General features: G+C 40.9%; 1 protein-coding gene across 4 annotated transcripts in view; it reads left to right on the top strand.

The window, feature by feature from the left end:
• supt3h (SPT3 homolog, SAGA and STAGA complex component) overlaps positions 1 to 26,023 on the top strand; it is an 86,377-nt gene that overhangs the window by 58,474 nt on the left and 1,880 nt on the right. The window contains exons 6-12 of one of the 4 annotated variants that reach the window (XM_060879511.1): positions 3,031 to 3,167; positions 7,526 to 7,601; positions 9,379 to 9,491; positions 10,272 to 10,382; positions 12,031 to 12,186; positions 14,344 to 14,454; positions 20,546 to 21,065. In XM_060879511.1, the coding sequence (XP_060735494.1) occupies positions 3,031 to 3,167; positions 7,526 to 7,601; positions 9,379 to 9,491; positions 10,272 to 10,382; positions 12,031 to 12,186; positions 14,344 to 14,454; positions 20,546 to 20,572 (731 nt within the window). In that variant the 3' untranslated portion in view covers positions 20,573 to 21,065. Of the gene's footprint in view, positions 1 to 3,030; positions 3,168 to 7,525; positions 7,602 to 9,378; positions 9,492 to 10,271; positions 10,383 to 12,030; positions 12,187 to 14,343; positions 14,455 to 20,290; positions 20,507 to 20,545; positions 21,066 to 26,023 lie in introns of those variants that run through there. The other 3 variants (XM_060879513.1, XM_060879512.1, XM_060879510.1) reach the window with 3 other exon arrangements.

The raw sequence follows: 26,023 nt of genomic DNA, 5'->3' as shown, positions 1-26,023 counted from the left end.
GCACCACTCAGCATCACTCAACACCGTTCAACACCACTCAACACCGTTCAACACCGCTCAACACCGCTCAGCACCACTCAACAACGCTCAGCACCACTCAACACCACTAAGCACCGCTCAACACCACTAAGCACCGCTCAGCACCACTCAACACCGCTCAACACCGATCAGCACCGCTCAGCACCACTCAACACCGCTCAGCACCACTAAGCACCGCTCAGCACCACTCAACACCACTCAACACCGCTCAACACCGCTCAACACCGCTCAGCACCACTCAGCACCACTCAGCACCGCTCAACACCGCTCAACACTGCTCAACACCGCTCAGCACCACTCAACACCGCTCAGCACCACTCAGCACCTCTCAACACCACTCAGCACCGCTCAGTACCACTCTATACCGCTCAGTACCACTCTATACCGCTCAACACCACTCAGCACCGCTCAACACCACTCAACACCGCTCAGCACCGCTCAACACCCCTCAGCACCGCTCAGCACCGCTCAGCACCACTCAGCACCGCTCAGCACCACTCAGCACCGCTCAACACCACTCAGCACCGCTCAACACCACTCAGCACCGCTCAACACCACTCAGCACCACTCAGTACCACTCAGCACCACTCAACACCGCTCAGTACCACTCAGCACCACACTGTACCACTCAGCACCGTTCAGCACCACTCAGCACCACTCAGCACCACTCAGCACCGCTCAACACCACTCAGCACCACTCAACACCGCTCAGTACCACTCAGCACCACACTGTACCACTCAGCACCGTTCAGCACCGCTCAGTACCACTCAACACCGCTCAGTACCACTCAACACCACTCAGTACCACTAAGCACCGCTCAGCACCGCTCATTACCGCTCATTACCGCCCATTACCGCCCAGCACCGCTCAGCACCATTCAGTACCACTCAACACTACTCAGCACCACTCAGCACCGCTCAGCACCACTCAGCACCACTTAACACCACTCTGCACCACTCAACACCATTCAGTACCACTCAACACTACTCAACACTACTCAGTGCCACTCAGTACCACACAACACTATTCAACACCACTCAGCACCACTAAACACCACTCAACCCCACTCAATAACTACTCTACACCACTCAGCATCACTCAGGACCACTCAACACTACTCAGCACTACTCGCATTTATTGTATCCTCTCCCTAGCACCTCTCATTAACATCATTTTAAAGATTAGTGGGAAATGTGAGCCAGATTATTCATAGCTAACAGGAAAACCTGATTGTTATACTTTATGGTATTTATTTAAACTCTTCTGCTGCTTTTTTGCATAGCTTTAACAATAATACAACATCAGCTAAGAAATGAACACTACAATCACTAATCCCATCATGAAAACGTTTTTCAGAGTGAACTTCCATAAGGGCAAAATAGAGAATTCAGACATGTCTTTATGAGGGGGAAAATGGGTAAAATGACTAAGCAGTCTTCAGCAAATGCTATTCTTGGACTGCAGGGAAATGTATTTTTCATATTACACAATGGCTTTTGATTTTTTCCATTATGTTAGAACCTGGTTTTAACTCCCCATATATGATTGCATACATTTTACATGGATGTTTATGGAAATGTTAAAATGAGTGTTTCATTACCTTGCCTAATGCGGAACCAAAATAACACAAAACCCCACAGCAATACGAGATTGTACTAGAATTTCTATGGAATACAGACATGTCTTTAAGAGGGGAGAAGGTGGGATGCGTTTTACACTAATGTAACTTAATCGCAAAGTAAATCATGTAAGCTTGAGTAAATTTCAGTAGTTGGTAAAATAGTCCAGTCCACATTTTTGTATGGTGCTGAATTTTGTGGCTCATTGTTGGTGGATCAAAGATGGCATCTGTTTTTTTCTCCTGTTTATTTTGGTAGATTTGAATGCTCTGTTTCATTACTGCAGATTAGCTTTGTTTACCGTTCACCCAAACCAAGATTTTCCAAGCTCTTTTATTCCTGTAAACACACCACTGCATCAAATGGCACATTTAGAATACATTTAGAAAACATTAAAGCCAAAAAATATAGTTCTAATTACATGCATCAGCATATTTGTACCATTTGAAAGCGAGTTTACACAAAATGGCATATTTTATTTTAGTTTTTTTTTTTTTCCCCCCCATTGATTGAATTGCCTGTTTATATAGGAAGTCCACAATTATGGTTCTGTGCGAAGTTCAAGCCATGCCAGCACCAGGAAATTCGAGCCTCATAAAAGTGCTGTTATTAAGGTGTCATGAGTCCTGTCTCCCTGATTAAACATTTTCTGAGGCTATTTATGTCATGTCAAGCAGACATTACTTCACAAAGATGCATTTGATCACTGCGTTTCCTCTCGTTTAATTAACGTTTCTTTCTATTCATTTTCCCAGCGCAATGCTGTAGGGATTTAATTAGCAGCGGTTCTCTACAGTTTGTATAGTGAAAAGCAGTTTGTCTTGGTGGGCTGTATTAAGCCTTTGGGACTTGGAGCTGATTATGCCTGTTGAACTTAAGCCAGGAAGTGAGCAATCTTTGGAATGAAATGTAATAAGGTTTAACATAACTTTAGATTTAATATTTACCATAGTTTTGTTTGCTCAAATCAAATGTAATGTGGAGTCAGTGTTATTTCTATACGGTTGTTATTCTACTCTATTCTACCTTCTCGTTCTCATTCTCATTTGCTAATAATTTCCTTGTAACTACACCTCACGGTTTGCTTCAGGACAGATTAAACAGCTAATATGGCTAATAGCTATTGAAGCAGTGACAGAGTGATGTAGAAAGACTGTAGATATTGGCTCTATATGTTGGAAAAGCCGGTTTCTCCTGGGTGCATACATAGTACCAGGCAGTGTTGTAGCACAGAGTTAGAAGAGATGACGGTTGAGTGGGCAGCGCCTCGGGCTCGTCCCATTACAGTTCAGGTGTAAACAAGGCCAGCTGGTCTGCAGATGTGGGCACCAGAAAGTCAGTAAGAGTATGTGTGTGTGTGTCTTCATCCAGACAAATTCTCCAGCAGCAGTGCCAACAAAAGGCAGAAGCTGATGCTGGACTTCCTGGGCTCCATCGACCAGACAGGGGAATTCCTGACACTGCTAGAGGACGAGGACATGGATGAAGTCAAGCAGGAGAGGTTGGAGGTGAGTGGGATAAAGAGTGCTGAGCTGACAGGACAGGCCCTGGTGTGTGTGTATGGATTTATGTGTGTGTGTATACAGAGAGAGAGCGACAGAGAGCGAGAGAGAGAGACCTGTATCACTGCATCAAGAAAGAGAAGGGAGAAAGAGAGAGTGTGTGAGAAAGGGAAGAGAGAGTAGAGAGAGAGAGAGTGTGTGCACATGTGTGTGTGTGAGACAGTAAGAGAGAGAGATTTCTTGTGGTCAGAGAGAGCGAGAGATTTCTTGTGGTCAGAGAGGGAGAGAGAGAGAGAGAGAGAGATTTCTTGTGGTGAGAGAGAGAGAGAGAGATTTCTTGTGGACAGAGAGAGAGAGAGAGAGAGAGAGTTGTGTAGGGTACCTGTATGATTAGACACAGGGTTTCTCATTTGGGAATCGGATCTCACTACTACAAGGTGTTTATACATGTTAAATGTGCCCTCTGACCACAGGAACACTTGATAGTCTGTCTGCACTGAAAGAGTTGCTAAAGTGTTCAGGTTGCACCAAAGACAAGCAGCCAGACCTCGAAAGCCTGTCATAAGGTCCTTCTGTTTCTTTTTGTCCTTGTCCACTTGTAGACTGAACATTTTAGCAGACTTTTCCGCTGCAACGTTATATCCATCTACTTTCCATTGCACAGAGCCCGACATGCAAATGAACAGAACTCAGGAAGGAGGTGAGAAAGTTTAGCTGTGGCCTGTCCAGTGTCATTAGTGAGACAGTGTCAGTGTTTTTCAGACATAACACATAACCTGCAAGAACAAATATTAACAAGGCAAAATGCTGGACACTCGTATGCCAAGCCCTCAACTTTGTGCAATCCCCAGCGCTCACTTGGCTCAGCACTATTCTAGTAACCGAACAGAAAGAGAGCGTTCTATAACATCCGTTTGTCCTCACACTGCCAATTGAAATAAAGGGCCATGACTGAAAGATGTAATTAACTGACTGAAGCAGGAACCATGGACGTGTTCAGAAAACGGGGGAAGTATCGTCATGAGACTTTATATACCCTGTTTCAATTAAAACCAAGCCCGAGTCATTCTGGCTGTGGCCCAGAGAGCCTGTGGTTTTCCCCCAAAACTTTGTTCCTACCGAGTGTTTTAATGGGTGTGTTTTAGCTATCAGGACGATCTTTTGGGGTATAAGCAGCCGTATCCTTCTGGGCCTCCCACTTTGCACTGCTCACGCAGCCCCACTGAGCAGTTTTATGGCTTACCCACAGTGCACCAAGCTGCTTTATCTTGCGGACCCCCTTTTTTCTTTTTTTTTCTTTTTTTACACACAAAAAAAACTTAATCTAATGTGCATTTCCTTGAAAAGGACATAGAATTGGAATTTAATTTGACGTGTCTAGTAATATAAAGTATCCAAGATTATTGGGTTTTTTTTTTGGCTTTTGTGCATTTTCTCCTCTCCTCACCAAGATTTCTTCAATATAGTCCCTATTTACAGTAAATGGCCCCTTTTCAAAGCATTCTGCTATACCCTCCATTGACTCTCCAGAGGTTTCTGGGTGATGTAAATATATTGCAACACTTGTGTAAATACCGTGGATGCTATTTTATGGCATTTCCAAACCCGCAGCTTATGGTCCAACCTTATGGTGAGTGCCCAGTCCTCTGAACTGGCAGCCATAACTGCCATGCATCAGGTCAGACAAGGTTATAATTTAGCCGTTCGCTTATAGTCTTGATCAGACTTTTTTTTTGGGTCAATGTTATGTGGATAGGGTTTCTTCAGGCAGACCATCAGTCTTGTCATGGACCCTCTAAGATCTCTTGACAATCTGTTATTTTCTTGGCTACATTCAGATGGGAATGCTTAAAAATCTCTTTGTCATGTTGTGTGGGATCTACATTGTTTTGGCATTAATGCTATGATGACAGCAGTCTTCAGAGAATGCTATTCTGGGACTCCAGGGAAATGTATTTTTCATATTTCACAATGGGTTTTGAACTTTCTCCATTATATTCGAACCTGGTTTTAACTCTCCATATACTGTATGATTGCAAGCATTTTATGTGCTATTTCTGTTACAGAAAACAAAGAATTATTCTTCATTATTCATTACAATGCATGTTTCTCTGCAAAAATCATCTCTCCTTATGAGGAACCAAAGAACTATTAACAATACAATAAAAAAAACACCTTTATAACGGCAAAGTGAGCTTGTAATGTATTTTGGGAGTTGACTCCTTCCTTCTCCTGCTGACTAGGATAATTGTGGTGCTTAAGGATATTATTCTGTGGTCTTCTCCAAGCTCTAAGTATCATCAGGTGTCTTACTTGAATTCCCTTCAGTCTGAGTGTTTTGCTAAGAGCCATTAAAAGCAGCCCACCGGCAGCATCCAGAGCCTCTCAACGCTGACGCAGTGCCTGAGTAATTCTTAAGCATCCATACAGGCGTTTGATAGTGATTGTGCAGAATGACAATACTGCCTGAAAGTCTGTTCTACTTCTCCAACACCCCAGGTTGTCCCAGACATACAAATGAGGATCTGATGTTTCGGTCCCTAGCAAGTTATCCCAAATGTATGTTGAGTTATGGCCTATGGAAGTCTCCATTACTCCTATCTCCAGTACAAATTGGCGATTCTCTTTATCCTGACCACACTGGCATAGCATGAAAGCACACAGGAGCCAAATCAAATATTTGTCAATGTCGAATCACACAGCTCTGCTTCAGTTGTGGGTATATTCTGGCTATTACCAGGTGAGTTTTGAAGTTTTGATTTAATCAGCGGCTAAACATAGTATTCAAATGCAAAATCCCCCTGCCACGCTTTTCCGTCAATGAGCCACAGTCATAACATTTCTCCTGTCTCTGGCTGACTGCTCGACAAGAGTTATTTAAGTTCAGTGGCTCCGGCGTGTATCGCTCTCGGCTCAATTTGGAGCCGAACGCAGACGCCGAGGCTGCTGCGAATTTCCCTTCTGCACTGCAAATGAGACCTCTGCTCGCCTGTTAGCGACACTAATAGAAATCACAGTTCCAGCACTTGCCGTCATTAATATGTATTTTCGAAGATGGAATTTCTAAAGACTGCCAGCTAACTAAATAAAAAGGCTCCGGTTGGTTTGGGTGGGCTGAAAGTGATCTCTGCAGCCCTGTTTTGGGCGCCGAGCCTCGAGCTCGAGCTGGATGTCAGACTGTCCACAGGCTGGAGGAGGAGATGCTGTGCAATGCCTATCTCTGTCCAGTCTACACAGCCTCCTGAACTGTGTAGACTGTGTAGACTATTTGAACCTGTTGGACTCAGGTTTAAAGGGAGAGCCATAAACTATAAGCTCTATTTTTTTTAACAATACACACCCTGCAAAACCCTAAAAGTCACAGCGGCTGTTAGGCTTTATTTTTTATAGCACGGACTGCTCCGTGCATGCATGAAATCAGTCCAGGATAAGGAAACATCTAATTATAGGTTCTGACCTGCAATTTAACAGGTTGAGCTGTAAATCCAAAGCGAGGCCTGTTTGGTTGCTATTAAGTGGGTTTGTTACAGCTCAGTGCTCTCTTAAAGTCTGTAAAGACACTAGGTCTCTTGTTGTGATATTCCACTGTGCCATGTGGCTCACACTAATACTAACTGACTCACAGATGGTCTAGTTTGTATTTGGAGTTTGATACAACACATAAATCACTGCCTAAATACAAGATCTCTCGCCACCTGATTGCTCCAGTTGCCTGGCAGGGTGATGGAAGAGATTATTACAGGAGGAACAGATAAGCACTTACACGACTAACACTTATACCCTGAATGAATCTATTGTCCTGTTGACCACATTGTACATCTTTATGTCAGGCAGTTAAGCCTTGATGACGTACGTGACGATTGTACCTGCTTGTACTGTACCATGATATTATTTGCTGATAACCCTTCACTGCTGTAGTATTACAGGTCTTAACAATACAACAAGGGCCGTGTGTGTCTTATGTGTCAGTGTAGACAGCATGCTTTTGTTGCCCCGTCATATAAAGTGGTCTTCCATTCAGTGCAGTCTTGAATACACCTACTGAATGATTGATGAGGTCGAGATGAGCTGATCTTTTTAAGCACTCTTTAATCTAGGCTATCCCACGCGACTCTGACTGCGAGTGGAGATTCCCTTCGTCTGAATTCTCGGCAGGCAATGCACGTGCACGCTCTTTGATGCCTCCAGGTGCACAGAAGCATGTTTGGTTTTACAGCATAACATTATGTAATTAGCCACAAGTCACTCTCACATTTACCAGAGATGTTGGAAATGCTCTGTGAAATGTCAGCAAATCTTGGCGATAACGAAATACCTTTCCTGAAGGTTAAATAATGCGTTATTGTTTTGCATTTTATCTGCAGAGACTTGAAAAACAGACAAGGAATATGGACTCGGCGCAGTATGCTGATTTTTGCGAGAGCCGACAGCTCAGCTTTTGTAAGTACACCTTGTGTCACAAACGCATAATATACAATACTGTACAAAAGATTTAAATGGCTGGCTGGTTGTAAAAAAAACCCCAGAAACTTATCTATCAGGAGTTTAAAAACGAATCTGTTAAGGTTGAGAAATGCACCATGTGTGATTTAAGTGGCATAATGAGAATGATGTGGGACAAACTATTACATACACACTACACCAACTATTACACACTCACCCACAAGCTAATTCCCACCATCTTACAACAGCTACCAACCAGGGAAGGTAAACACAAGCACATGCTTCCTTCAAGGAACATAACACTAGATAAGCACATCTTTCTAACTGCTGCTCATGCAGCATCACAGAGGAGCATAACCCACTAGAGCAGCAGGAATACTCTTCCTCATGCACTCATCCTCATGTTTAAACGAGCTCCACAGACACCTTTAATTGGCCATTGTTTGTTGTGCCACTTGGGTGCCCCATTATTGTTAATTTTGAGGTGTTTAAGTCTGTAATGGTACTTCTGGGTGTCTGCTGTGTTTCCTCTGAATAATAAACCTAGTAAGCCGCAGAAGGTGGAACCATTTTGTGAACATGATGCTGTGTGTAATCTCCTATCAGGACTGTCACTGATCGGCTGTAGAGAGAGAAATTAGTCTCAGCCTTGTTTCACCATACTTTTCTGTGACCTATCAGTATTGTGTTGTTGCACTTTGTTCCATAAAGTTCCAGTCTAATCAAAGTTAGGATTTTTTTAACAACAAATTTGATTCGGATGCCAATCATTAAGACTTCTATTGATGTCTTTTCATCCTTGAAATCTGTTCATCTTTGTACCAGCTGTCCCTGTCCCCACTGTTGAAACATGTCTCTGTGCTCTACTGGATTGCTGAAACCTTGTTAATGTTAATTCTAGAGAATTTGGTTGCAGTCCATGTAGACTTGTGTGATCTGGAGAGCTCAGAGGTTTAAGAGCATGACTGTGGGATTTGAACACACCACCACTGGTTTGTGAAGGCCACATTCCAGCACTAATAACATGTTGACTGGCTTTGGGCTTCACCAGTAACTGTGCTCTCTGCACTGGCACTGGTGTGTGTAACCCCGCACTTCTCGCCTTGAGACCAGTGTGAAAGAACCAACACGAGCACAGGGAGTCATAAACTGAACAGAATAGCTCTATGCACATCATCAAATGCTGAGTAGACATAAAGCCTGCAAACAGTAAGACCATTTAAAAGCTGATGTCTTTAGATTTCCACTTCCAATCTTACAGTTCAGTGCAAACGTTTGCAGGCCGAAATGAATGATATGTAGAAGTGCAGTTTACCGCAGCAGAGTCACACATCTAGTGTTTTAAGCTTCACAGACATTTGTAGATTTGTTCATCAGAACTTAACAATGTGAAATGTTCATTTGTGTCAGCATGTTAATAATGCAAAAATCAAAACAAGCATTTGCATTTTATTTTCTGTAGCTCATGTCAATAATCTCCCAAGTTCTTTTGTGTTCCCTGAAGAGATTTTCAGATAAGGACATTCCCTTACTGCAGAAGCCCTAGCTTTATATTTTAAACTTGTTAGAATTCTTTACTTGTAAAGTCAGTATGCTTGATCCAATTTTCCCCATATTTCTTAATCACGATGGTGTAAATTTGACACTTATCTCAAAATGGAGCAATTCAGTTTCTAAAGAGTCGTATAACTGAATGCTGTTGTTTGAATCTAGTATATTTCATGTTTAATGCTGTTCTTTATCTGTGATGTGTTCCTCTGTCTCTGTGATTAAGCTAAGAAGCTCTCCAAATTTCGTGAGTGGCTGGACTGCAGCAGTCTGGACCTGAAGCCCAACGGTGTCTCCATGGAGATCCTGTCATATCTGGCCTATGAAACTGTTGCTCAGGTAAAATGCTGACTTTGCTTCTGTAGAGTTCTTTCTGAAAGAGACATAAATCAGTGGCTTTCCTCTTCTTAATATATGCACGAAACACTCAGAAGCCGCTCATAATACATTTGTTTGTCGGTGGCTATCATCCCTTTGCCCTTGCAGTACTGATATAGCAGAGGCCTCAGAGGATTCAGATAAGCCTCCTGCAAAGCCTTTTGATAAATCATGGCATTGGTGTGATCTAGAGATTCTACAAAAAGTTAAAATAACAAACGATCTATTAATATAATTCAATGTAATGTTCAAATATAATTTTATAAAAATAAGCAGTTGTAGAAATTGAAATTAATTGTTTGGTGGCACTGCTCAAATTCACTTACTAAATAAATTCAGATCAAGGTGTTTACACCACTACATCACCGATTCACTTCTTACTGTGGTTAACCTGGAAATTGCGTTGACCTATTAGTTCCTCAGGAGCTCTTGGTTGTAGAAAGGACATTATTTACATTTACATTATCTCCTGCCCAGTGTCACCCAAATGAGGACGGGTTACCTTCTGGAGTAAGTTAACCAGCTCTCAGAAGGTAACCCGTCCTCATTTGGGTGACACTGGGCAGGAGATAATGTAAATGGTTCCTCTCAAGGTTTCTTCCTCATATCATCTCAGGGAGATTTTCCTTGCCTCCGTCGCCTCCTGCTTGCTTGTTCGGGATGGATGTTAGAGATAAATAGTAATGTTTTTAAGAACATTTTCCTCATTAATTCAAAAATTATTTGTTTTTAATTTTCCAGATTGTTGATCTTGCGCTGTTGGTTAAACAAGACATGACCCCCAAAACAGGTGACCCGTTCAGCCATGCCATATCAGCCACTTTCCTGCAGTACCACAGCTCCAGTGCTGAGGTGAGCCATGCACCAGTCATTCAATGTGTGTCAGTGCCTGAGCTGCATTATGTCGTAATGATACTACTTAGAAGAATTGGAAGTCTTTATTTTTGTCACATTTACATTACAGCCCAGTAAAATTCTTTCTTTACATATCCCAAATTTGGAGTCTGGGGTTAGGGCACAGGGTCAGCCATGATACAGCACCCCTGGAGCAGTGAGGGTTAAGGGCCTTGCTCAAGGGCCCAACAGCTGCAGCTTGGCAGTTCTGGGGCTTGAACCCCGATCTTCCAATCAACAATCCAGAGCCATAAACATTTGAGCCAGCTCCATTGTGAACATGTGTGTACAGGCGCTGTCCTGTTGATGTCTGTGAATATTAATAATCAGTCAGATTTAGATCATATTTTTTAAATTAAACAAAGTTCTGAATGTAAGTGTGAGAGATTTGCAGATTGTTGTCCTGCCTGAACATGAAATTTACTTTTTCTTCAATTATATTTGAATAGCCCTTTTTTACAGTAGGCACTGTGAGAATACGCAGCTTTACACAAATCTAGGTGTAGACCTAGATGCTAATTCTGCCCTAACTGAATACAGAACTATTACTAGTCCTATAACTAAGGCTTGACCTTCAGTTAGCTGTTGCTGCCAAGTTTGTGCAAGGTGGTTTTGTATTATGGGATCTTGTCCGTGGAGGGGCTTTTCTGTCACTGCAACCGCAAAACCTCATCTCTCTCTTTCTCAGATTCAGACTCAGCCAAGGCCACTTTAGGTCTGGAAACACAAGTTATATTCTACCACGGATTCCATTATTGTTGTTGTTTTTTTCTTCCTCTTAAACCTTGAGGGTCCTGTGTGGAGGAATGCTAGAGTGAAGCTGCATTGCACAATATCTGTGGTCGTCTCAACAGAGGAGAAACTGACCAGCGTGATCCCTGAATTTGGATATTTGGATACAAACAACAGCGATTTCATGCATGAATGTATTAAATTTAAAGCTTTCCAAATCTATTTATAAGCTTGGGTTTAAGACAGGATAACAATAATAGGGTTATTGAATGGAGTGTCGTATGGTATAAGCACAGCATACTTGTGAACTTATCATTTATTTAGCTTGATGTGCACCAGATTTAGTTTGCTGTGTTAGTTTGTCTGTTCTACCACAGCACTGTTGAATTCTCAAATCAGATTGGTCAAATGTTATACAAGACGGGACTTGTATGTATGTATGTATGTATATATATATATATATAAAGCTGCACCACAGCTGTTAATAATAAACAGACTTGTGGCATTATAATTGTTGATATGATGAAGGAGTCTCCAGTGTCAGCACTTTGTAGCAATCAGCTAAAGATGTTCCTTTTGCTTCAGGCGGTTTCAAGCTGCGTCTTTGTCTTATTTACCTGAAGAAAAAGAAAACAACAGTCTGGTGAGGAAATGACTGATTTATAGCTGCTTTAACATAAGCAACCAGAGCAAATTGTTTGGTGTTCATGTCATTATGCAGACGCTACAGGATTTTTGGAAAATCAAACAATCTACTCAAAATATTCAGGGGAAATTGGAGTTTTTCAACACGACCGCCGATTTTCTGCAGATTTGAGACGTGTGTGATGTCATCACAAAGATCATTCAGCGCGTTCTGCTGGTTTATCTCTAGGCCTCATCTGCCAAAAGAGACGTGGATTCTCCAGAGAACACACCTCCTTCCACCCCAAGCTCAGGTCACCAGGCCAAACTGCACGCCATAAACCAGGGCAATGGCACACACTCTCAGGACTCCAGCAGCAAGAGCAAACAGCGCAAGAGGAAGAAGGTAAGGGTTGTGAGGTCATGCAGTACGATAGGTGCATTTCTTCTGATCATTTTACACTTTGTTTCTCACTTTATTTCTCTGTTTTTCATTCATAGTAAAGCATTCTTTCATTATCAATATTTGTCATGCGCTATCGTTTGTGTAGTCTACACATGAAAAGGCTAATAAAAATGACGACGGGGGGAAAAAGAGAGACAGAAAACATGCTTATTCTGTTTTTCTCTTTCAGTGTCTGAGCAAAAGGCAATCATATTGATGATTTGTAGATGGTTGTATCTAGACATGCTTATTTGGCTACAGAATTTTATTATTCATATTATTCCGGGTTTATTGAGAAATATGGAACATGCAAGAAAATCGAATGAAACTAGCTACCACTTAAAAGACTATTGATCAAGGAAAAAAATCTGGAGCTTATTTTAGTTTATTCTGCTGCACTGTAGCAGCCAGCAAGCTATCGCTGATTACTGTGATCTGTGAAGCGACAGAGAAACAGGGAAAACGTTTAGGAAAATTGACTTGGGAATGTTTTTTTGCGTGTGTGTGAGGTAACGGAAGGAGTCTCCAGTGTCACTGATAAAGCCATTGTGTATTTTTAGGTAAATATTCCTGTCATAGGAAACAGTAGCATGGAGGTTTTTGTGTTTTATATGTAACACGACAAGCTTTTTGTCTTATTAACTTCAAAAGAGACAAAAACAGACTCTGTTGAGCAAAACTCCTTTTTAACACATGCCTTAACATAAGTGATAACAAGAAGTAACCAACATGTTTTGCAGATGTTCCACAACAATAAAATGTAACTAGAAACAGAGAGGGTTGTTAGTGATTGTGTAAAATGTGTACTGTTGGAGAATTGCTGTGAATGAAAAACAATGAAACAAAGGAATCCGAGACATCGGGGTATGGTTTTTATAAAAAATGACACCTCATCATGTTTTATTCCTTCTGCAATTACATATTAACTTGAACATTTACAAACAGCTTTGGTTTATGGTTAGTTTCATGAATTATGTCACGTTTATTTACATAGGATGTGTGCGCTGAAGTGAAAATCAAGTAAAGGGAGTGTAAAAAGGTTATAAACGTGTTATAAAACTCGTCTCCAGGTCCAGAATTACAGCTTATACAATAACCTTTTTTATTACTGTATTATTGTAGAATACTGTAGAATTAATTCTGCACACAATTAATGATATGATAAATGTGGGTCTGGTATGAGTACACCTGAATAATAAGTGTTTACTTGAGCTAATGTCTGTCCTAACATGTGTAGACATGCTAATGTACAGTATTAACTGTACTGTCCATTTCTCCAAGTAGATATACTGTACAGACATTTGTTGCATGCTTGATTTTTTGGAAGTGTTATGTACAGTACTATTGTCTTTCTACAGAGAAACTACTTTTGTTTTTCTTAGTCCCTAATTAGCAGCACTGCTATATTCATACCCATCATATATTTACACATATTTAGCATTTGTATATTATACATATAACTCAGGAACTCTGAAATAAAATCTAATGATGAACTCAGGCTGTCCTAAGATGGGATAGGAAAGATATAGTGTATGGTAAAATAAGGAGGAAAGTTCAGTGGTCATCGCGATGCAGTCATCAACATCCCAAAGTCTGCATGTAAAGTGGAAACACTGGCAGGGAAATGTGCATTACACTTTCTCATATGTCCTGCCATGTCCATTTTACCACAACTGATTTATTGCACGGATGAAAATAGGAAAGCCTTTTTTTTTTTTTTTTTTTCCTTTCTCCTTTTTAAAAGATATATTGAGTTCTTTTCTGCCTGAAGTCAAACACATTTGGAGCATTGAGCACAATTATAGGTCCTTTCCTCCAGCAGATAGTTAACTAACATTTACTGTCAGCTCTCAATATATCAGATGAACCTCTCTGCTGAAAGTACGCAAAGCTCGAGCTGACACACGACATTTTACACGTGCGAGGAGGTGAAGGAGCATTGAGCAATCTCTGTGCTCGTTATCCAATTCCGATCCAGTCTTCACAAACGTATTGTGTGTTTGTCGTGTCTGGACGGCCTCCCCTTTCTGTGTTTGTGTGTTAAACGCCCTGTCTCCCACTGTGTTTTTGATTTAGTAATAATACAGCCTGTGTGTTTTTTCTCCCTCTCCGTTACAGAGCGCAGCAGCGTGTGGCGCGGAGGCCCAGAGCAGTGCCATCCAGCCCGGCCACATCAGAGAGGCCATCAGGCGCTACAGCCACAAGATTGGCCCACTCTCCCCCTTCTCAGTACGTAATAACAGAGCCGTAAAAGAGTTATATTTATAATCGCAGCACAGCCCCATTTTAAAGTGGTCAAGCTCTGAAGTATTGGAATTGTTGAGCACAATTTGTGGTCAGTGTAATTTTCCTTGTAAAAAAAAAAAAAAAGTCACATAATATTTTTCAGAATTAAATAAGTGTAATTTCTATGCATTTTTGATATGCAGAGGTTATTTTATTTTGTTTTTTTCTACTATGAGTTTTATATAAAAAAATGCCTTCCTGTTTTGCTCCCATGCACATCACTCTACAGCTCAGCGTCAGAGAGTTATAATTTCACATGGTGCGCAGGAGTGTGGGTGTCGTAAGTGCTAGTTTGACCATGTGAAATGGTTACTGGAGTGTTCGGAGATTTCTCACAGCCAGTGTGGAGAGTATGCTATTGTGGTCAGTGTGTAATTCTCAGGTAATGAGCTATTTAGCAATGACTGAGATTACCAAATCGTTGCCAGTCAACTTCAGCAGCTACAGAGGACATGAAATATGAAGCTGTTGTGCTTCTTTTTGTTGATTTTTACATATCCTGAACTGAATTATGTTATGTTGTTGTTATGTTACTTTCCTTTATGAAGAAATTCAGCGAGTGGTTGGTAAATCGATCTTTGGTAATGTCCACCAAACGTATTTACCCCCACCCTGCTTTTTTTTTCTTTTTCTTCTTCCCCTAGTCAGTAAGGCTGGTAATATTAGAAGTGCATTATAACTTAATCTTTTTGGTTACAGTAGCCAAGTATCTGAACTCCTCATAAGGACACGAGTCGGTTCACATCAGCCTTGGTAGGATTTGTGTTTCCTATAATTTTAGGCTACTGACATTTTGATAATGAATCACACTTCTACCCCTGTGGCTTTTCTCACCCTCTGTTTCTGCCTTATTCATCCTGATGCTCTGCTTCTGTTTGGAGCTTCTTTACTCATGACTCACTTTCAGCTCTTGTGAATGGTTCCACATGAACACACTAAAGATTTACTCTTCCCAGAAACCTCACTCTTGCTTTAGTGAATAATCTTGTCTGGTGCTGTAGGTTTGTACCTGACAACTAATGCTGCGTTGGACCCAGGACTACTTTGTGTTTACGCCCCTTATCTGAAGTCGACTTACCTGATCTGAAGTGCTTCATCAGTTCAATGTAGGCACGTGTTTCACTAGGTCACGGACTAATAATATCAGCCTTACAGACTTTCTTCTTACTGTAGTAAGAAAAGCACACAGACAACACAAGCATATTTGTTTGATAAAAAGCTGATAGAATTTTGCTCACAAAATAACCGAGCTGGATCTACACTGCAGCCTTTTAATATTATTACCTGGCACACTGTATGACGATCTGCATAATGTCTTGGCTAAATTCTGTAACAGGAAGTGTTCTTCATGTTAGATTAACCATTTAACTTAGGTCAGTTAGTGTTCTGCTTACGTCATCAGTAAGATCCGGGCTGAAACTGAAAATGGGGTCGTTTTCACCATCATCATATTTGTTATACAGCAATTCCACAAGCTTTGTGTTGTCATGTTCTGTCGTCCTGTTGGTGGCCTTAAGACGAGGGCCTTAGCATCAGTCGCACTGAGATTTTAATGTGAATTAAATCTTAACACAGCCATCACCTTTCATCATCAACTGTTTTTTGGTTGGAGTGGTACTTTACTGGTTGATGTTACATTTCCAGCAGACTGTAAAGAATACAGTCAATGTACAATAAAGGCAACATACAATGCTGACATCACACAGATCTGGATTTGTAGTGTTAAATTAGTGCCTAATTTCTTCTACAATAATACACTGTCATGATTTATAACCACACCTTTACGAGGCTAGCTTTTTTATTGTCACCATCACCTCTGGCTTGTTCATTAGGGATCTACATCCAGATTCCTGTAAAGCTGCTTTGTTAAAAGTGCTATTGAAATACACTGGAATCACAGTTCATCTGAACCAACCGATTTCCAGTAAAACAGCTGTTTGTCTTCTCTGTGTTCACCAGAAAGGGAACAAGGGCGTTGGGTCATTTCTTGTCGACAGCAGCAATAAAGTTCCTCTTAATACTCAAAAGTCACTGCAAGTTGCTTCCTTATATATTTTTCAGGACGCTTAAATCCCGGGATTAGCTTAAGTATGATGGAATATGATGGCTGATGACCTTCCTAGGATATAAATGATCTGTTAAATATTAAAGTTTCATTATCAGAAAGGCTTGTTCAAATTAAGGAAGCTGTAGTCAGTGGAGCGTTTCGGTGATTGCTTAACTATAAACATGGGGTTGGCATGTTTTAAAAAATTTAAAAAAAAAAAGGAAACTATAAAGCGCATTAGTATCCCCCTATATTGTATAATATATAAAACAGGTTTTCCAACCTATGATGATGAGTGAAGGTTTCCAGATGTTCTCCTAGTGGCATTGAGGTTTTTGCCTTTGATGAGTTGCTCGCAGTCCGTCACCAGCTATGGCACAGAAATAATTAGGTGTGTGTGTGTGTGTGTGTTGGGGTTGGAGTGGAGGCTGATCTGTCTTGTAATTGGTTTGGTTTTATTGCATCTGGAGCCAGCTTAAGACCGTGATTAATTGTCCCAATAAGTAATTTTTACTTTGGCCTTTTACCACACGTCTAGTGTTAAAAATGTTAAAGATAAAACGAAGCTCCATTTGTTGTTCGAGATGTTGAGCTGATTCTCTGCAGCTGCGTTCATCATAAAGAATAAACGTAGGGTTCCGATCTTGACGTAGGGATACCAGGTGAGGTATATTGAAGTATTAACTCTTCTGCTGTTCTGAGCTTGAGCTTTATCATAGGGTTTATTAAAAAAAAATATGTTCTAGATTGCATAGAGCTATAGTAACATGTTATTTGCTGTATCCGTGTGTCCATGTGATTAGAGACTTTATCTGCCTCTTATTACTGGCCTCGTTCTCAGATAATTAACTTTGAAATCCAATTAAGGCTTTAATATAAGACTTAAGGAAATTCAAAGCTCATTTGATTACACCCCCAGTGTAACACATGCTCAGAGCAGCTCACTTCCCCTTAGGCAATCTTTCAATCAGTAGAAATGGCAACATCATGCTTTGTTTGAGCATTTGCTTTCATCACCCAGGTTTGTTTATTTTTCTCCATTTTAATGGTGAATCTCTTCAGTTCTTTGTAGCTTTTCACGCGAGCACCGAAAATCAAAGACTACTTTAAGCTCTGGTTGAGACAATAAACTCGTTGGACATTTTAATGTCAACGTACGATATCACACCGATTTAGTTATGAAGTTCTCTTATAGCAGTGAGTTATATATATTTATAGTATTTCTATGCGAATCCCTGCAAATCGAGTCAGGCCCAAACTGTAACAGCCACAAAAATATCCAGACTTGAAGGAAAAAATCTTCGAAAAAATAACATGGCAAATTATGTTATTACAACAGATAAATCTTAAAGCGTGGCCAAGCACATGACTCTGGGAAGAAAAGTCATCATCATCAGCTTTTTAACGCAGCCGTTTAACCTTTGTTAGGAGTTGTTTAGAAGTTGCCGTGGCTGCAGGATTCTGTACCTTACTTGTGGTTTGCCCAAGTCTCGCTGTACAGAGTATACAGTGCCAAAGACAGCAGACGTAGGAGCGACGCGTCTCAGCTCTTGTTTATTGCCCCGTCGTCTCCGTATCTCACTGTGAGGACAGACATCTCGTGCTGCGCCGCTGACATCCACAGAAGCGAGGGCTTCAATAGGGCTGTGCCCTTCTCAATGCCTCACAAACGCTCCACTAAATGCCCCATTGAATCAGTTTTATGTCTTTGCGTTCCCGTTCCATCCTCAGCGCTGGCACTAGACGTTGCTTCCTGTTCTAGGTGTCTCAGAGGCCATTCAAAACCTTCTACTAACAATTGCACATTTACAAGTGGAGCCATTCTTCCCTGTGGTTTGAATACCTTGTCATTAAAGCATGAAATTGCCCGTTTGGATGTCAAGTGAACAGCTAAACTGGCAGAATCTTACTGTACATATTAAGTCAACTGTAAGAGGAAGGACGTTCAGTAGCCCTCCAGAAGGCTGTATATTATCTAAATGATATCCAAACCTCCCCGGGCCGGAACACAGCTCTGTGTGGAGACTGTGAGGTAAAAGATAATATTTATTGTTTAACTAAGTTTATTGAATATAGAAAAGAAGAGGCGCCTCAACCAGCGGATGGTTTGCGAACACTGGAAGGGCTTTGTATATTCTGTTTTTCATTTTAAACCCAAACCCATGTTGGCAGACTCACTTTTCATATTTGTTGAAATGTTGATATGAAAATCCTTTACCATTCAAAGCATGTCGCCAAGCGTTTGTTCCCAAAGTCTTTCTTTCGGCTGCTTTAATGGAACTGTTCTTTTTTTTCCCTGGCTATCTTTTCCAAGATACTCCCGATTTACGCTGCCTTTCTTTCTTCCTTTCTGTCTATCTTTCTTTCTTTCTTTCTTTTCCCACATGCTGACCCCAAAATTCCCCCTTCACAGCGAAGTGGTGTACAGTACAAACCATTTAGCCTGGGCTTCTGGAGATGCACTAGCTGCGTTATACCTTTCCAAAAAACAAGGCTCTGTTGCACAATAACTGCCTCTAATCCTTTGCCCAGAAATCTCAGAAGTCCTGCTTTACCGTAAATCATCCTGTGTTTACCTTTTCGTTTCCAGGTCAGACTCATATAGTTTATAGTTGTAGTGTTTGGCTAAGTGTGCACAATAATAAGACAATTTACACTGGTGTCTACAGCTTGGGGGAAAAAAAGAAAAAAGAATGGTTAATGAATGACTTCTATCTAGTTTATGTCTGTATTTCTTTTCTAACCTTTTAACAGCCACAGCGTGATTGGGATGCCCTGGATAGAAGCTGACATCTTTTCCAGATCACGCATGATTTGGAATTGACCAGGGATAAACCCTGCTTTTCATTTGACAGCCCTTTGAAAACCACAGAGTGCTTTTACTGCCTGTTCTGTGGGTGTGAAAACCTTCTGCCTGTCATATTCGGGTACACCAGTACGGCTCAAGAAAATTGGCACAGAGAGCAAGATTGAAGACAATGATACAGAGGAGAGGATCCAAGGCAGCTGAACTCCCTCACACTTGAACCTATGCCCTCTTATCCACATTTTCTCCATTATATCCTTTTCTCTCGCAGAAGCCGTCTGAGACGAGTCTGAAACTCATTGTTCTGTTCGTTTGCACACAGACAGATGTGGCAGTCAGAGAGCGGCGTAGTCCTGCTCACGGCTGGCGTGTGCTGCAGCCTCGCATAGACGCTCGGTGTCTCTTTCCCCCTCTCTCTCCGTTGCTTTCTCTCTTTTTGCCCTTCCCATACTCCCTTTTGGTAATTGCAAGGCGCCAGTACATACACAGCCTCACACTTACACACACACACGTACACACACACACATCTGCTGGACGCCACTCATGAATATGCAGGAGCAGGAGCGCCGCTTCCTGTAATGGCACATTATTGCAAATAGACATGCTTGTTCATACTTTTTTATTATTATTTTTTACCCAGTCTTATCTTTGTTTGGCTCTTATGCTTGTTAGTTGGGCTTTCCCAAACTTTAAATCTTTTTCCCACTTGTTTTGTGTAGTTGTGTAAGATTGATAGCTTTTTTGTGCTGAAGGTGTGAGACTTGTTTGTGACCTGTGTCCTGGCCTCTACACTTCACACAGAAATACAAAGACAAAGCAAAACTAGAGCTGTCACTAGGCTTGAAATATGTGTACTGTTCCATTTTCTGGAGCATGTTGGAGCTTTGTTTTGTTTATTCCTGCTAACAAGGGTTTTTTGTCCTCAGACTTTTGTTGTCTCTCCGTGGGTACGGCGAAGCAGCGATGATTAGGAACACTGCACAATTGGTGCACACAGGCAGTCTCAACAAAGGCTATACATGGCAAATTGTTTGACACGAGATAAACAGCATGTGATGGGCCTCACTTTTATTGCGCATAAAGAGCGGAGGACGACAGAGCGATATTCGCGTTAATGTCTTGCATGTGTGAGGTTGCCTCCAGTTTGATGCTGATAATTGGAGCATCATCTCTCTGTGCAGAGGAGGCCGCTTGTCTCTGGCGTTTAGATGACGGCCCGGGCCTTGGGAGCCAGCGAGAGGACACGGCACATCTGATCAAAGATAAAGCCTCGCTCACTGAGGGTCATCCATCTCCGTTTCTCCCTCTCAGCCCAGGCAGTCGTGTGGACTGAAAGAGAGGAGCACAAACAGCCTCATTCCTCACGCAAACAGCAGAAAGAGACGCTCTTTTAACTCAATTTTTTTTTCCTTTTTTTTTTTTTAATTCCCAAACATCAAGAAAGCTGTGACTTTAGTTGTGATCTGCAGCTTATGATCTTCTCATCAGCTCAACCTCTTCTGTTTTCTGTTATGTTGCCGAATAAACGGAGTGTTCAGTTACGCAGCTTCCCCTCACCGCTGATTCATTCTTTTTAGAATAACCTCTTCTCTGAGAACGTCCAGCTCTCAGCATGGAGTCGCCTGACATGCTGAGCATTGTTTATCTGTCAGTCAGTCAATAAATTAAATAACGTACCATAGTAACATGTACTACAGCACAAACACAGGGGCATGTACTGTAGGATAAATAAATGTCACAGTACTCTTAAATCTTGATATATTTTTATTCGTTTTTATACATTTTTTTAATAAGCAAAGAATTCACAAAGTAGTTGAAATAAAAAAAAATGTTTTTAAAGAAATTGTAATTAATTTTTTATGATTAATTTATTATGCATTTTTAGCTTTTTTCCCACATACTGTACACTATAGAAATTCTTTTCTGAATCTTGATATATTTTTTATAATATCGCATGAAAGACACTTGAAGTGTTGGATTTTTCCGACATGGCGAACGAAACAATTCACTCTTCACAAGCCGCACTTCACTGAAGGAGAAAGGACACACAATGTGAAAGCCAGGCATTTTCAACATTGCTTTTATTTCACACCAACTTTATCTAGATGAACTTGGACCTGCGTGTTCACAAGCTGGAGTGCGCAGGACTGAGGGAGGAGCTGCTAATTATTCAGTGCCATCACACCAGCTGCTTCTTGCAGATTTCATACTATTTCTTGCAGCCCATCTGAAAAATAAATCCACGAACATAATCTAGACTGCACTGACAATCCAAATTATACCAAATGATGACAGTAAATAGACACAGGGACAAATGTGGCCTCTTGCGCCGCTTGCCAATGAGGACGTTTTCATTTGGACTTTTGCGAACTGTTTTTCCATTTTGTTGCTCCATTTATTTTTCATTTATTTACTCCACCTAAATGTCTTTTTAAACACTGATATTCTTAGCTCTTTGTAAGATCAGCATTTTCTTTTTAGTTTTTGTCATTGCTTTTTCAGGCTTTCTGTTGACTTCATGTGGATGTGGTAAACATTCTGGCTGTTGGAGGTTATGTAGTGCAGTGCAACAGGGATGCAGAGCTTTTAAAAAGCAGAGCTTCCTAATATACAAATGTTTGTACAGAAACAATATATGTATTTCTATATATGTTTATATATTTGAGACATTTTAAGCTCTTGGACAAAGTGGATATCCTTGTAGACGTATCCTGAGCACAGGAGTTCTCAGCACATTTCTTTACAGTTTTTTTAAAACGTCTACGTTCTTGTCTGTTTTCCTGTGCAGTGTTTTTAGATCCTATACAGCACATGTTGTAGATACACATGTGGTCACCGTTTGGTCTAGAAGTCTTCTGCGCCACACACATCCACCCATTCCCACATTTCTGATGTGTGTGCCCTTGATTTCAGCAGAGCTCATAATGTGCATGGACAATAAAATGAGCCAGGGTCAGTTCCTACACTACTGAAATGTGCGGGTTTTATTTTAAACAAGATGGCTCCTGTTCAACACACTGTCTCTTCCTTCTTGTCCTGTCAGCAGGCGGTATTTCATCAGAGCGCCTGCTCTACGGCCGTTCTTTGCACATATGCGGTCTCCCTCGGCCTGCCTTGCACATACCCTTTTCCTTTTTTCCCCCTGGTTTTTCTTGGACACTGTCAACACGATTTGCCCCGGCATAGCTGCGGACGGCAGGCAGCGGCCTGCCACCCACTGCCAAGGCCAGGAGCCTAGATGAGTGGAGTGTGTGTGTGTGTGTGTGTGTGCGTGTGTGTGTGTGTACGGGGTTGGCTGGCCTGGTCCTGAGGACCTCCACAGAGTGTTTCCATAAGGGGGAGAGAAGACCTTACTTAGCACTATTTAACTGCAAAATTGAGATTTATGAATGACCAGGCGGAGGCTTCGCCAAACACAGTTTGCAGAGTGACTTTAAAGTATGAAAGTAGTATTTATCATTGAGCAAGGCCTCACTTTGAGCAACTTTGTATAACACTTACACTTTTGATGGTGCTATTAATGCAATTTAGAGAAAAAGTCGATCTTGGTAGAACTTGAAAGATAGCTATTCATATATTTTTATATGTTACAAACCCAAGTAAAAAGAGGTCGTAGGTGAGAATGTGACCTCTCAGATTCTGTCTCTGAGCTTTCGCTGCTTAGTTCCCTCTTTTACTCTCGGGACATTCAGTTTTACTTTTCGGACCCTCGGTGTGGTGCAGTGAGTTTTTGCACACTGTGAGGAAAGTGGAGCCTACAACCGTTTCCTTTTTTTGTGCAGTATAAATAATTAGTTCAGGGAGGATTGGGAGTACGGATGGCAAGAGGAGTATTATGTGAGACAGTCAGATTTAAAACATATTCCGTACAGGAAGGAACTCGTCCTTGACGTATATTTCAATTACTTGATATTATATACATATATCAAGAAAAAAACTGTCACTTAGAATTTATATTTCTTTTCCTCTCTGAACAGACCTCAGTTAGCTTCCTTCAAGCTGTGTGTTTTAGTGCTGCCTCGAAGGGAAACGTAAGCATTTCACTGGAACTCTTATAGATAGAATATTGTCCATATTGTGTGTTTGTAAATTTAGACACCTTTTGCTGTATATTAGTCTTTATTGTGTTTTGTTTGCTATCATTGCAGCGTTTAATTTTATACACCTGTAAAATGTCAGTGCAGGGTTATTTTATATTTATACGATGTTTTATAAATTCTGATATAATCCAACCATTTCTATAATAATAATATTTTGCGTCTGTACAATGGAGTCTGCGTTCGAGAACTAGAGAAAGGCAATGAATATATAAAATCTCTAGAATATGATCATTGTGTTAAAATTGAAAATAAGGAAATTAAAGAAGTAGAAAACTAAAATAAAGTGAAGAATCTTTGAATATTTATATGATTTTTGTTGCATCCCCTTTTTGTTGTAACGACGTGTGCACTCAGGTTTAGATCGCGTCAATCGGAGTCTCGTCTGAACACACTTCGCTGGAAGAGATCTGGAAAATCTGACCTATTGTAGCAGTTGGAAAAAATATGGGGGAAAAATCCCAGATTTTCAATGTGGTCTCAGACTTTTGGACCCCACTATGTATTGTTTGGACTGACAGAGTGTTTTGTCCACTCATGCATTTAAACACATTCATGTTAAAATTGTGATTAGGTTGGAGACATTATTATCTGTCATGCCCACTTGTTTTTGAGATATTGAGGTTTGGATTCTAAACCCATGGAAGACATGTGAGAGACAAACTGCTGCAAAACTGTAAGACCTCATTAATATGTGTGCTAAATTCACTAATAGTGAGTTGTGATTTGAGACCATTTAAAAATCTCAGAGCTCTTGGCTCTGCTTCCTCTGTAATCTTGGGAGTTCCCAGACCCCAATATGAACCATGAGGAAAAAGTTTGCTAAACAAACTTGAGCCAGTGTTGACACAATTATTGACTTAATTTTAACTTAATTATTAATTAATTTGACTTAATTTTTGACTTAACATTTATATATATATATATATATATATATATATATATATATATATATATATATATATATATATATATATATATACACACATACATACATACATACAATGGTCCCTGACTCAACAAGAGACAGAGATGTGTGGAGTAAATGTATGTGTGTGAGAGAGAGATTGTGTGTTTGTGATGGTGTGTGTGAGAGAGAGAGAGATTGTGTGTTTGTGATTGTGTGTGTGTGAGAGAGCGAGATTGTGTGTTTGTGATTGTGTGTGTGTGAGAGAGAGATTGTGTGTTTGTGATTGTGTGTGTGTGAGAGAGTGAGATTGTGTGTTTGTGATTGTGTGTGTGAGAGAGCGAGATTGTGTGTTTGTGATTGTGTGTGTGTGTGAGAGAGAGATTGTGTGTTTGTGATTGTGTGTGTGAGAGAGAGAGAGATTGTGTGTTTGTGATGGTGTGTGTGAGAGAGAGAGAGATTGTGTGTTTGTGATGGTGTGTGTGAGAGAGAGAGAGATTGTGTGTTTGTGATTGTGTGTGTGTGAGAGAGCGAGATTGTGTGTTTGTGATTGTGTGTGTGTGTGAGAGAGAGATTGTGTGTTTGTGATTGTGTGTGTGTGTGAGAGAGAGATTGTGTGTTTGTGATTGTGTGTGTGAGAGAGAGAGAGATTGTGTGTTTGTGATGGTGTGTGTGAGAGAGAGAGAGATTGTGTGTTTGTGATGGTGTGTGTGAGAGAGAGAGAGATTTTGTGATTGTGTGTGTGTGAGAGAGCGAGATTGTGTGTTTGTGATTGTGTGTGTGTGTGAGAGAGAGATTGTGTGTTTGTGATTGTGTGTGTGTGAGAGAGCGAGATTGTGTGTTTGTGATTGTGTGTGTGTGAGAGCGAGATTGTGTGTTTGTGATTGTGTGTGTGAGAGAGAGAGAGATTGTGTGTTTGTGATGGTGTGTGTGTGAGAGAGTGAGATTGTGTGTTTGTGATTGTGTGTGTGTGAGAGAGAGATTGTGTGTTTGTGATTGTGTGTGTGAGAGAGAGAGAGATTGTGTGTTTGTGATGGTGTGTGTGAGAGAGAGAGAGAGATTGTGTGTTTGTGATGGTGTGTGTGAGAGAGAGAGAGATTGTGTGTTTGTGATTGTGTGTGTGTGAGAGCGAGATTGTGTGTTTGTGATTGTGTGTGTGTGAGAGAGAGATTGTGTGTTTGTGATTGTGTGTGTGTGTGAGAGAGCGAGATTGTGTGTTTGTGATTGTGTGTGTGTGTGAGAGAGAGATTGTGTGTTTGTGATTGTGTGTGTGAGAGAGAGAGAGATTGTGTGTTTGTGATGGTGTGTGTGAGAGAGAGAGAGATTGTGTGTTTGTGATGGTGTGTGTGAGAGAGAGAGAGATTGTGTGTTTGTGATTGTGTGTGTGTGAGAGAGCGAGATTGTGTGTTTGTGATTGTGTGTGTGTGTGAGAGAGAGATTGTGTGTTTGTGATTGTGTGTGTGTGAGAGAGCGAGATTGTGTGTTTGTGATTGTGTGTGTGTGTGAGAGAGAGATTGTGTGTTTGTGATTGTGTGTGTGTGTGAGAGAGAGATTGTGTGTTTGTGATTGTGTGTGTGAGAGAGAGAGAGATTGTGTGTTTGTGATGGTGTATGTGTGTATTGTGTGTGAGATTGTGTGTGTGTGTGTTTTTGTGT

Source organism: Tachysurus vachellii, chromosome 10 (genome assembly GCF_030014155.1).
Source record: "Tachysurus vachellii isolate PV-2020 chromosome 10, HZAU_Pvac_v1, whole genome shotgun sequence".
NCBI classification, from domain to species: domain Eukaryota; kingdom Metazoa; phylum Chordata; class Actinopteri; order Siluriformes; family Bagridae; genus Tachysurus; species Tachysurus vachellii.
Note: the sequence above shows the minus strand (reverse complement) of the source record. Positions and strands in the feature narration are given on the sequence as shown.